At 43.0% G+C, this 13,639-nt stretch overlaps 1 protein-coding gene across 1 annotated transcript; it reads left to right on the top strand.

Annotated features, from left to right (window-relative positions):
* Positions 1 to 3,758: 3,758 nt before the first annotated feature.
* LOC106860386 (TLR adapter interacting with SLC15A4 on the lysosome-like) lies at positions 3,759 to 7,178 on the top strand. The gene is made up of 2 exons (XM_014888192.2): positions 3,759 to 3,850; positions 5,360 to 7,178. The coding sequence occupies exon 2, from the start codon at positions 5,405 to 5,407 to the stop codon at positions 6,326 to 6,328; it is 924 nt and encodes a 307-aa protein (XP_014743678.2). The 5' UTR covers positions 3,759 to 3,850; positions 5,360 to 5,404; the 3' UTR covers positions 6,329 to 7,178.
* The last annotated feature ends 6,461 nt before the right edge of the window (positions 7,179 to 13,639 follow it).

Here is a 13,639-nt window from a genome sequence, read left to right as displayed (position 1 = left end):
CTCCATGACTTGTTGGCATGTTTTAGTCACAGTTTGAAGTTGAAAAGAAGTGAAAGTCTCAGATGAAAATACTGCTTTGTAAGAGTTCAGGATTTATACAAGGTGAACATCAGGGATCTGTTGCTTCAGGTGAAGTCTGCTGGGTTGGATCTCTCACCTGTTGCAGCTAATGGGATTTAATTACTAAATGTGATTTAATTTAGGGTACACCTACCCAAAATAGTGTGTCAAGGTTTGGGTTATTTCCCTCATCATCCTGCTTTCCCACTCATTCCCCAGGGCAGGGACAGGTCGGAAGTGGCTGGGACACAGCAGCTCCTCCTCACACTCAGAGCTGACCCAGCGCTCCCCTGCTCATTTACAAACTGTAATTAATTAGCTTTATGCTGCTCACAGCAGGGAGCTGTGCTGTTTTCTATTTGTGTTGCCACAGGGCAGTGCAGGATAAATTTTAAACTAAAATTTCACTTACACCTTCCCTGTTTGCCAGGTAGATCAGCAGGTACCTCCTTCCTGCTTCACGTGCTGAGGTTCTGCACCACCTGTAGAGTTACAGAAATGACATTCTCTGCTTCTGCAACTCAGAAAAATCACTCCTTTCCTTGTTTTTTTTTTTATTTAAAAGTCTTAAAAACCCAGTTGTTACTCATTAATGTAAAGCTCAATGAAAATAGTTTCCCAAAATCTTTATAAACCAAGCTACACACGTGCGTGCAATGTGTGACAACTTTCCCTGCACCAGATTGCTCAGATCCTAATCCCACAGCACAAATAAATCATTCCTAAATCTTTTACTGAATTTCCTGCAGAAATATTCTGGGATTTATCCATATTTTGTGATCTTGGTAGAGTGTTTTAGATTGAAAGGTTCATTGTGACAGTTTTGATGTTATTAAAAATTTCGGACTGTATTGGTAAACTTGCGGAAATGCAAAAGGATTTCAAAAGTTGAGGTGACAAAGTAGAAATTGCTGGATTACTACAGGTAAGCACAGCAGTGAGTACTGAGTATGCAAAATACATGTATTTAATGAAAAATACATATATTTAGTACAAAAAAATGTGTTGTATTTATGAAGTATCAGACTTGGCCCTGTATATCTTGTAACATTCATATATAGTAATTAATGTATATTAAATGTATATACAATTACGCATATTACTGCATATATATATTTTTAAATGTTGATACACATACACAATGTAGCAATGTGTAATTCTTATATACTACAATTCCTGATAGTAATTCCTTCTCTCACAGGTTGGTTTATTGAAGATAACATCAGGAACTTTGCCGTTTCTTCATTTTAATTTGCTCAGTATTTCAAAATCCTTAACAGAAGGAAACCAGCACATCATTAATCCAATGTCAGCAGCACTGTAATTCTCATGTGGCCTCAGTTCTTTGCTGAACCCTTTCTCAGCACGCAGAGCAGGTTATTTTGTGTTTACACGGGGAGAAGAGGCTCACACACACATTTTATAACCAGAAGTGCCCGAGTCCCCCCCGCCCCGCTGTGAGGGGCCGCAATGGCGCCGGGCCCTGCAGCTCCGCCGCCACGCGCCGTTGCTGCGGCAACCAGCGACCACTCAGCGGCCGAGGCGGGCCCGTTCTGCCTTTCTATTGGGTAATACAGCTGTCAATCATCGCTAAACCCCGCCCCTCCGCTACTTAAACCACGGCTGAGCGTGTGGTGGGGCTGTGCGTGAGGCGTTCCTGTGAAAGCGGAGCGGTGTTCTGGTGAAATTCCCTTTGGAATGGAAAACAAAGCTCCCGCAACAGCTGTGCTTACGAAAAAACCTCCAACATAAAACCTTTCAAACCAATTTTTATTTATTTCATGTTTATGTGCGTGCAAAGTACACACAGCCTGTGCTGAAAGGACTTTACATGCAGCCATAGTTCATATACTATCATTCAGTGTGGCAGTATCTGTTTTCTCCGTATATGAATACTATATGAGTAATTTTGCCTCTTTTTTCAAAATATCAGTTCTATATTCTGACATCCTTGCTTTGCTGTTTCTCCTAACTGCAGTCTGTGCTGTGGTTCCATCTCATTCTGATTTTATTTTTGTAAATAAAAGGCAATTCCTTTTCGGTGAGATCTCATTGAGAGAATACATTGATTTCCTTGGATATTGGTGAATTTAAGACCTGAATCCCAGGCTGGTTTGGGTTGGAAGGGCTATTAAAGCTCATCTCATCCCACCCCCGCCATGGGCAGACACACCTTCCATAGATCAGGTTGCTGGATTTGAAATGGAAGTTGATTTGCTTTTAATCGCTCCACACAAATTACCTGACTTGATTTCTTCCTCTCTCTCTCTCTGTTACTTTTGTGTTTTGTTGAAACAGCTGCACAAAAATCCCAGCTGCAGCTGGCACTAATTGCGAGCTTGGTGAGGTTTAAAACTGCTCTGAATTTGATCTGTCCTGGTTCCTGCCCACCAAGACTGTGGGCAGTGACTCTGCTGGAGTCCCAGCCACACTTTCTGTGCAGAAATTGCTCATATAAGGTGATTAAAAATCAGGTAATTTTGAACAGCTTTTAAATATTAAATTAGTTCTATATGAATTTGGTGGGAATAAAAATAGCTTTCATTTTGCCTCCATAAAAACTGAAGTTTTTCATGAAATGCAGGAGGAAGAGAGGGAAGAGAAGTAATTTTACAGACTTCATTGAACCTATATGGCCAGAATTACTCCAAACCTAATTTCTAAGGCACAACATCATTTCCCACTGACAGGGGGCAGGGTTAGACGGGATATTAGGAAGAAATTCTTCCCTGTGAGGATGGGAAGGCCCTGGCACAGGATGCCCAGGGAAACTGTGGCTGCCCCTGGATCCCTGGAAGTGTCCCAGGCCAGGTTGGACATTGAGGCTTGGAACAACTTGGGAAGTGGAAGCTGTCCCTGCCCATGGCACTGGATGATAATTTCTCTTGCTCCTGTCATTAAACAGTGTCTTTTTGGAATCTTTTGTCTTGTACTTAGATGAGGCTCAGCTTCTGCTTCATTGGGGGTTTTTATCTTCTGAGAAAAAGGAAATTTAGAACAGGCATCAACAGGAAACTCTTGAGACTATCTGTGGGCTGGCTCCTGTGCTGAGGGGAGGGGTGGCTCCGTGCATGGGCTCGGCTTCAGCTTGAAGAGGACACCAAAAACCACCATGGGGGCACCTGGGACGTGCCACAGGTAATTTTTGATCCCCTGAAGAGCAGATTTGGTCAATGAGCAACACAATTGTGCAGAGCTGTCCATTTGCTGCTGTTGCTTTCAGATTGGCATAGTGTCCTGTTTGCATGTCACAGAGACAGGGTATTTCATCAAAATCCGGGTGAAAGGAAGTTGCCAACTTCTTTCCCATCAGTGGCACATCACAAGACTCTAAATTTAGCTGCGTGTTTCCAAAGGGGAAGTGCTGTAACCCCACAGGTCAGCTGAGCAGCACCGAGCTCCACCAGTGGAAGTGTTGGTGGAATTCGGTTCCGATTTCTCTCTGCCCAGCACAGCCCTGACCCTGCGCTCCTTGCCGTACCCTGTTCTGGCTGTCAGCAGCTCCTCGGCATCACACTGTGGTCAGAAACATCTCAATTCATTTTCAAACATCCTCTTTTAGACGTAGCCCTCTCTTTGTGTTCAAAAAGCGTGCCCTCTCCCAGCGGGATCACTTCTGTTTTATGAGTTAAAACTCCGGGGAATTGCATCATGAGTGCGTCAGGCTTTTTCTGCACAGGCAGCGGTGAGGAAAGGGTGTAAAGGGTGTGGAACCATCTGCCCCCTCCCTGCAGCTGTAGCAGGAGAGCTCCGAGCTCAGGGAAATCTACCTTGGATCTGGCTGGGCTTGGTAAGTTGGGTTTTTTGTGCCTTTTTCTTTTTCCTTATGCTTTGTTCCTGAGCACAGAAACCAGTTACTTTGTTTGGAGGAGACCAGTTTTTCCAAGATTACCATATTTTAGCTCTTCATGAGCCCTTTCAAAGCCATAAACCAAAACTTATTAGCAGGTAAGGAGCTGGGTACTCTGAGGTCCTCCAGCCCGGGGTAAGGACCTGGTTACCCATGTCCTACAAGGCACAGAGCACTCCAAATTCCATGGACCTTTAGCAAGATTTAGACTGCCAATTCTTCTTTCTTTGGAAATTGGTTTATCAAGTCCCTTAAGTGCTTAAGAAAGTGTTGCCCTGCTTTTTGCATATGTAAATGAGTGTAGATAACCAGGTCTGCTGCCTTTCTTGCCTGCTTTGGCCTCAAAATTCCAGTGTTCCTTTCAGCTTCAGAGAGGGAACTGTGCCACAAAAATAAAGAACCCCACAAAAAAAAAATAAAAAAACCAAACAGTTGTGCTGTGGTAATGTGTAAATTCTGGGGGAAAGTTGAAAATTTCCATCTCTCAAATAACTGAAGTCTTAGAATATCTCCTGGAAGGAGCTCTTGGATTGAAAAGTGACCCAGTGTAGGGAGTTTCAAATATACCAGCATGCAGGGGCATGGTGAAAAATATTGAGCCACAAACACACTTTGGGTGTGCAGATACTTCAGTTTTGCAGAGATTTAAAGGATGTTTGACAAACTGAATTATTTTCTTATGTTTATGTTTCCCATTTCTCTCTAAGAGCAGTGGTTCAGGTCAGACTCTTAATGTGAAGATTCCCATTGATTTTAACAGTAGGTAAATTGGAAAGGGATGATAAGGAATCACTATGTGTAATAAATTATTTTGAGACACCTCTTCACTACTGGGAAAGGCAAATTAACTATATCTTTTGAGTTCATCATTAAGAGAGACTCTAAACACATTTGATCTGCATTTTGAATACAGTTTTATTACATTTGCAGAACTCTTGGTTTCTTTTCAAGTTCCTTGGTACCTCACAGGAGTGCTCAAGTCAGAAATACCTCTAAAAATGAATATAGTCTTTATTTCCTTTCTATATCACCTCTTTAGCTTTTGGATATGGTTGTCTTGCAATGGAAAACATTGATTAATTAGTGATGGTATTGATACAGACAAGTAAAATGATTCTGCTGATTTTTACAGCTTATAAAGTACAATCTGTCTTAAATAGCCACGATGCAGGAGAGACCTGGGAGCAGAAGGGATGTTTCAGATGAAGCAGCTCATTAAAGCCCTTCCTGTATCTTCAGAATGATTTTTGTGGACAGGGTAAAGAGGAAAAGCATGCAATTTAATGTTTGCTAAAAATAAATGCTTGAGCGAGAAAGGAGAATTACTATCTGTGAGAAGAGAACTGTTAATTAGTAATAACACCACCAATAATAATAATAATAATAATAATAATAATAAAATTAATCTATAATAGTTGTTGTTATATTATGCCTTTCTTTCTGTCCCAGGGCCCCATGGAACTCTGGTGATCCCTGTTGCTCACACTTGTCACCATGCTGGCAGAAGGAATCCTAACGAGGTTCATCTATAAAGAAAGCTATCATCAAGATAAGCCTCGCAAATCTCCTGCATCCCAAAAGGCTAAAGAGGGAATCTGGAGACAGAAACTTGTAGACTTCCCAAAAATTAAAGGCTTTGCTGATGGATGTGAGAAGCGGGAGGAGCTCTCTGCCAGAAGCAGCAAAGTGGAAGCCGGGAGCAGCCCCCGGTGGGGATCCATAGAAAAGGAACCTGCAGAAGATGAGGAAATGCTGGTTAAAGGAACTGCATCCCCAGCTTTACATATCCCCAGGAGAGGAGGAAGCCTAGACCAGGTGGATTTGTACAGATCCTGGCCGTGCAACAGCATTTACCAGAACTATCCTGACCTGCAGATCGGGGGGGACCGCGTGGGGGGCCACACGTGTGACTCGGGCTGTGTCCTGGACCATGTGTGTGATGACCTCCCTGATGGCCCCGTCCTGCTCTCCATAGACATTCCCCTGGGGCAGTCCCCTCTGTGTGAGCATCCTGAAAAGCCCAGTGGGATGTCCCTGCCTGGAGATGAAGCTGGAGAAAGGAGCCTCGTGCTCAGTGAGGAGCCCCTCTCCAACTCCGCGCTCAACAAATACATGGAAGCCAAAGTGGCAGAGCTCTACAAACAGTTTTTTGAAGAAAGCCTGGCCAGGTGTGGCTCCATAACAAACCTCCTCAGCTGCAGCTGGATAAGGAACAGCGTGGACCAGATCAGTGTTCAGATCTCCCAGGAGCAGAACATAGAAACCTCCAAAGCCAGAGGAGCCCTCTTGCACTCGTTGGCTTTGTTCAGCTCCCGCCACACTCCCAACAGGCACAGCTCCGAGTTCAGCACCCCAAACCTCCAAATCTCCAACAAAGGGAGTGCAAAATGGAGCTGCAGGACAGAATTCACATCCTGACTGAGCTGCTCAGCTCGGGAGAGGGTTGGGATTGGGGTACCAATGTTTCACTCTAAGGATTAGGTTGGGAAATGGAAACGTTTGCACACTACACTTGTTCTAGTTAATATTTTAAGTCTTAAAACCCCTTTGGTAGCAGGGGAAGTAAAGGTCGCTGTTTTCTGTTTTCTAATGGAGAATTTGAAATTAATTTCTCTTCAAAATATTGGTTAATCATGTTTTTATAATATATAATCATAGAACTGTTAAAGTTGGAAATGACCACTAAGATCATCAAGTCCAACCATCAACCCAGCATCACTAAGTCATGTCCTCAAGTGCCACATCCACACATAAAAGCATCAATAATCTGCAGAGTCAGCAAGCAAAGGTGACTGCAGCATTCCTGAAAAAATAATGCAAGATTCCTGCATTGTCATTGGGAAATTGAAATGTAGATTTTTGTATGGAAATACTGTTGTTTAGCTCTCAAACACATTTTCTCTCCTTGCTCTTGCTTCTCAGCAAATATTTCAGCTGGAAATTATTCATTATGTTACCACTGTAAAATGATAGATGAATTGGACTGTTTCCTGCTCTGCAGAAGTTTTTTTCTAATATAGTTTTTTGTTGGGTATTTTTGCTTATGGTTGGTTTTTTGTTTGTTTGTTTGTTTGTTTGTTTGAATCTTTATTTCTTGGACATTTCTTAAAATCATCTGTAAACTCAAAGAAAACATCAGCAAGATTGAGAAAAAAGCTGCTCCTGAGAGAAAAGTGATCTGAGTGGGCAATGTAAGGACTTTTTTTTTCCTGATTAAAATGGCAAGGAAAGATAATTCCTAAAAAGGAAATAAATTAATAGAATCAGACTCATACACATCCAAGACCTAACTGGTCATTGCCTGATCCAAAATTCCCACTGACCTTGGTGCAAGGAATATAAACAATACTGAATCTCATCCTTGCTTTCTAGGAGCACGAGAGGAAAAGGATGATTTGCTACCCTATGCATTGCCCTAATTCCATGTGTATTCCATTAATCTCCTTCTCAGCATTCAAAATCAAGCCAGGAGTCCCTTGGAAGAGGCCAAATGACTTCATTAAATTCCGGAGGAGCCCAAGGTGGGCAGAGCTCTCCAGATTTCCTTGGAGGAGGTGCAGAGAACAATTTAACCGAGGGTGAGAGGGGGAATATTCCAGAGGGCAGCAGTAGCCAAAGGGTTTTTGTAATTATCCATTGCAAGAAGGGCTCTGTGCCATTTGTGCTGCCCTGCCCCAGCCCTTGCTTCCCTCTGGGATCTATTTATAGCCCAAGCCAAAGTCTGGAAAGAAGTTAATTGTACGAGGTTCTTCCTCAGGAAATGAGGAAGTCGGAGGTTAAACCTGAGCTCCAGACTCTGCGGGTTTTGTGTGAGGAATGCGTTGGAGGAGCCCCTCCCTGCTCTGCTGCTCACCTCAGCCCCAGCCCCAGGGATCAAATCAATGGATCAGCAATGGGACAATCCCTGCTGGATCTGCTCCATCCCCAGGGCAGAAATGGAGTGCCAGAGGAGAAAACACAGAAATAATGAGAGTTCAGCAAAACCTGAGGGAGCTGTGTTCATCCCATCCCTTCTCAGGACTTGTTTCAGAGCTCGTTTTTAAATTAATTGTATTAAATATGTAGACAATTTTCGCTGGAATTAAAATAAAACCACATAACAGCAGTGTTTTGAAGAAAATGGATAATTTAGACACCCCAATGATGTGTGTTTTAACAGCACAAATGGAGGTGCAGGTAAATGCACGTTGTTAATGTAAAGCACGTTTTATTTTGTTATTGATTGTATGTAGTTTTGCCCATGGAAAAATATTGTCCATGTGTTTTCCCCCAGCATTTGTTGAACTGGTTTAATCCACAATTTAAGTAACTTCTCAAAATTAATTTCTCTCTGTAGGAAGAACTATGTTGTTCCAGAATACATTTTAGGGGCAAAATCTGTTAATTTCTAAAAAGAGGAGACAAATACAGTTATTACTAACTTAATACTATTTTAATTCAATTTTACTTTAATTGACATGTTGCAATTCATGACCTGCTTTGGATTTATTTCTATTTGGAAGATGCTAAATCCCATTACAAGTTTGAGTAAAACTCCATCAGCTGCACTGGAGCTGTGCCCGTTTTCTCTAGGAGGAAAAATGCCTCAGTGAACTCAAATTCCACGGGGAAAATCCCTGGAAAGGTGCTTTTCCAGCCTGCTGAAGGGCAGCAGCTGGATTTCATTACAAAGGAAAGCAGTGCCATATTTTACAAGGCAGACATCCATGGCCACATTCTGCCTGGAGTTGATTTTTATCCACATGCCAGAAAATCTGGTGTTGGAGGAGAAATACTGGCAGGGAATTTTTACCTTCATATCCAGCTCTCATTCTGTGTTCCCACAGAGGAATATTCACCAGGTCCTGGGACCCAGACCCTGTAGGAAGTTGGAATCTTTGGTTAAATTTCCCCAATTAATCCTGTAGTCAGGATGTTCCCCAGCCTGCCCCAGTTGTGGGAATTAAGCCCCTCTAGAAGGTGACTTCATCTGCCTGGAGGATAATTAGGATTTTTACACATTAACAATTTTTCTGAGATTTATTAAATAGTCATATGGTGATATCTAGTGGTGGTTTCCTTTAGTACCTTCCAGGTAAGGATTTCCAGAGCTTTACAACCATTTTGCAATGAAATCTCAAAGTACATCTTTCTCTGGAGGGAGGATTATTTCCCATAAAAAGGATGCCCAGGTGTGCAGAACAACAACTTCCATCAATTAATGTTCTATTCTAGCTAAAATCGAGCAGGACTTAAAACCTGGAAGGCTAAACCCTTCTCTTTGGAATTAAAAATTCTGACTGACAATCAGAAAAATCTCAAATACTAAATATCTGTATTTTTCATTCATCTCTCTTTTAATCAGGAAAAAAGCCATTTGCTTGTTAAACAAATTAAACTAAATCTGAGTGGCTTATTTTCCCCCCAGAATGTAAAATATTTAATGGGCTGAAATCTGCTTTGTAGCAGAGTGTTCTTTCTTGGTCTCTCTTGCTTTTGCATGGCAAAACTGATTTTTTCTCTGTTTTGTTCCTGTTTTACACATAGATTTCAAAAATTCAGATATTTGTTTATAATTAACCTCATTTTCTTTACCAGAATATCCTCACCATTTAATCCTTGCCTGCTTTTCCTTTGAGTTAATTTATTTGTGATAATCCCATAAATCTGCTGGGGATATAAATCACTTGTGAGGGTCAGTGGTCATTTGGTAAATGAGTGTTGAGGTGCTAATGAACCTTCCACTCCCACATCCACCATCCTGGGGGGAAATAAAAAGGTTTAGTATGGAGCTGTGAATCCCAGGGGGTTGAAGACTTTCCCTTTTCCATGCTGCTCCATGTAGGGATTGTGGATATTCTCATTCTCTTATGGGCTGTGCTCTTGGGAAGGCAAAAAATCTGAAGGAATATTTGGTGCACTGGGGAAGATTTGTGCATGAAGCTGAATTATTGAAAGTTGTACAAAATCTCTTGGGAATCCTGTGTGGTCTATGTCCATCAAGGCTTTGTTTTCCTCGGGTGCTCCTTTGGGGCTCTCTTTGGAGGAGAAAATTTGTTGCTATTTTTACAGCCTTTTAAACTGCAGTGCCTTGGGGACAATGTGGCATCTCACTGCTTTTCCTGGGGCTTTATTTGGTGGTGTTTCCGATAGAAAGGTGAGCCAGGAGCTGAGGAGCTTCCCCTGGAGAGGGGAAACTGCAGGACCCTGAGGAGCTGGGACTCCCAGGGGCTTTGTGTGTCCCAGCACTGCTGCGTCTCCTCGAGGCTAAGTGGGAGCAGCATCTTTCCTAAATGCAGCTCTGGTTGGGTACAGCTGAAATGTGGGCTCTGTGGAACTCTCTGGGAATATCAGCTCTGTTAGGGAGCCAGGCTGGGAGAGGTGGGGGGCTCTGGAGAGAGCTCAGAGCCCCTTCCAGTGCCTGAAGGGACTCCAGGAGAGCTGGAGAGGGACAAGGACAAGGGGGAATGGCTTCCCGTGCCAGAGGGCAGGGTTAGATGGGATATTGGGAAGGAATTCCTGGCTGTGAGGGTGGTACAACCCTGGCACAGGGTGCCCAGAGAAGCTGTGGCTGCTCCATCCCTGGAGGTGTCCAAGGCCAGGCTGGATGGGGCTATGGAAGATATCCCTGCCCATGGCAGGGGCTGGCACTGGATGATTTTGGAGATCCCTTCCAGCCCAAACCAATCTGTCATGCCATGACATTTTTACCTTTCCTTCCTTTCTCCCCCTGCTGCTGCAGGCAGTGTTTTCCTGCTCTCACTCCTGTGTTGGGACACAGAGGCTTTGCTTTCCTGGGCTCTGGTTTGCTATTTAGGGACCAAGGCTCCCCCTCAAAAAAAGTTTCTAATTTTGTGCAATAATACCATTTCTTAATCTGCTGTGTTGCTTTTTTTGTTCTCATTCCCCATCTGTAGTGATTGCACACTTCTGCTTTCCATTGCCAAATTGCTAAGGCCCACGGACCGTTGATTCCCTTTCTCTATTGCTCAACTGAACAAAGTTGATATTTCAATAATTAGTTACTAATCTGAGAGGTAACAAAAGCTAACAAAGATGAGTGAGAGAACAACCCAGACCTGCTGTCGCTTTTTAATTTATTTTATTTTAAGCTGTGTTGGTTCTCTGTTTCAAATGAGTGAGATTTATGATGGTAATGGAATAGGGAACAGAACTGGAGGCGAGTTTCCTGAAAATCTTTGTCTTGAAGTTTTAAACTACCAAATTTTGTTCCTCTTTTTTGGTAGTAGAATTATAAAATAACCCTTTCCTAGAATAGAAAGCAAATACATTCCTGTTACACATGTTAAATTTATACAAATCAGAATGTGAAATGCTGTGTGTGGATATTGGTGCTGGGAAAGGCCACGGGCTCAGCTCCCTTTCCCTTTGCTGCCCAGGCTCTGCTCCAGCTCTGCCATCAAACAGCAAGGACACATCACAGGCACATGGCTTGGGGACACTTTTATTGAATATTTTTATATAACAATATATCGAATACTTTTATATAACACCCTTGGAAATAGCCACCTGCTTATGTGAAGAGAAAATAAAGGCAGTGTCCAGCAGCTTAAAAACTTCAGGGAAAGTGGATTTCTCCTGACAATGTGTGGGACCAGGGTGTGGTGTCCTGGGGGCAGCCAATAAATGGGAACTGATCTCCACACTGAGGTGAAATCCATGAATTAAATGTCCCAGATCTCACTAGTGAGGAGGCAGAATGTGCTCACACCTCTGCTGAGATGTTTTCTTTTAACGTGCTCCTTATCAATATCCCAGCTGCTCAATGTAGTTTTGTTCGAATTCTCCTTAAACTCGGATTTTTTGATTGGCATTACTGATGTTATATTAATCCTCAGCTTGCCTGGGCTCTGGGTGCCCACGAGGTTCCCCAGTTCCCTGCAGCACTAAGTTATTTTTCAGTGTCCCCATGGCCTGTGATGTGCTGACAGACCCCACGTGGTAGCTTGGGGTTTTCCAGGGTTTCCCATTCCTGCTGCCCACAATAACTGTGGGTGGGATCCTTCCCAGAAGAGGAAGTGGAACGAGTGGCTTGGAGGCTTTTAGGGTAAGCTGGAAAAAAAAAAAGTTCTAAAAAGGGCCTAGAAATATCTGTCCCAGAGGTCAGCACAGAGCACTGAAGGGTTTCCCTAGGGTAATAATCCACCGTGGTACTTGTGAGGCTGCCTGTGGTCAGGAGGAGGTGGGTGTTTCCTGGAGAAAATCGTGCAGAAATGTCATGGTTTTATTTCAGGAGCCTGAATTTTGGTCACTGACATCACATCCCACAATAACTCTGCTCTTCTCCCAGTCTTCCTCGTTCCACCAGGAGCAAGGTGCCCATCAGCACAATTGTGGGATCAGAATCCAGCCTGGAGACTGAAAAATGAAGGAAAGAGCATTACATTAGGGGAAAAAATGAAAGCCTGTCCATAAACATCAGATCAAATGGTGCTCACATGAAAAAGTGGATCAATAATATCAATAGCCATTAGCAGAGGAACAGCACGAATTCTGTTATTATAGAACTTGGGAAAACCATTTTGTCTTTGGCTTTTGGCTTATTCATAGCTAATATATAACAAACTTGGTGGTCTTAGAGGTCTTTTCCAACCTTAATGATCTTATAAGGTAGCTTTCTTTGAAAAACAGAGCATATTTTAAAATTATCCTCCCTATTGACCTTCCTCAAATTCTGTCCTAGCTCAATTGTTTTTTTTTTTTTATTGCCATTATTAAATAAATACAGATTCTACACACAAAGCCAATTTCCAGGAAGCTGTTGAACTCCCCACTGCAAGGTTTTTTCCCCCTCCAAGATGCCAACATTTCGTTTTTGGCTTAAGGGAAGTGTAGGTGAGCATTAACTTTTTTGCTTTTTTTTTTTTTTTTTTTGGTGGGAATAGCAAAAGGCAGAATGGATCATTTGGGGATGGAGGGGAATGTGAGGAGGTTGGCAGAACTCCTTTTCCATGCTGCCAAATGGAACAAATCCTCAAACCCTTAACTTTAACACCCAATATTTCAACAGAAAGAGGAATATATGATGGCTTGGGATGTGAGCCCAGGCTCAGAGCTGCTTCTATTGCTCTTCCTCTGGCTAAATAATTTCTTAATTACTTCTTAATTGCTGTTAAGAGCACTGTTCTCCCTTCTTCAGAGTAATGAGTGATTTCCTGTTAGATATTAGGAAGAAATTCCTCCCTGTGAGGGTGGTGTGGCCCTGGCACAGGTTTTCCAGAGAAGCTGTGGCTGTCCTGGAAGTGTCCAAGGGATGGAGCTTGGAGCAACCTGGGATAAGTGGGAGGTGTCCCATGGATGGGGATTGGAAGGGGATGAGCTTTAAGGTCCCTTCCAACCCAAACATTGTCTGATTCTATAAAAAATAGAATGGTAAAGCAGAAGGAAGTCACTCCTCGAGGGTATCACGTATTCCAAAATGTGGAACCTTGGGATGAGGAGCAGGGAGCTCACGTGGTGCTGAGGCACAGGGTCTGTCTGGGCTCCCACAGCTCAGAATTGGGTCACCAGTCTGGCACTGGAACTCGATTTTGGTGTCACTTTGGCGGCTGAAGGGAACAACTGGGCCATCGATCCAGCCCCGGGCCCTGCATTTTAATTACCATTGTTCTCTGGGCTAAATTCCTGCCTCTTGAAACATCAGCAGCCTAAATGAAGCTTCACAATGGAGGAATTTGACCCAATACATTTTTTTCTCCACTGTTTTATTAAAATCTGTTAAACACTGTT

This window comes from Sturnus vulgaris, chromosome 14 (assembly GCF_052056855.1).
Source record: "Sturnus vulgaris isolate bStuVul1 chromosome 14, bStuVul1.hap1, whole genome shotgun sequence".
NCBI lineage: Eukaryota > Metazoa > Chordata > Aves > Passeriformes > Sturnidae > Sturnus > Sturnus vulgaris.
The sequence above is the reverse complement of the archived record's forward strand: the minus strand, read 5'-3'. Positions and strand labels throughout refer to the sequence as shown.

Excerpts from the sequence above, each read along its gene's own strand:
- LOC106860386 (XM_014888192.2), top strand. The coding sequence starts at position 5,405 with ATGCTGGCAGAAGGAATCCTAACGAGGTTCATCTATAAAGAAAGCTAT.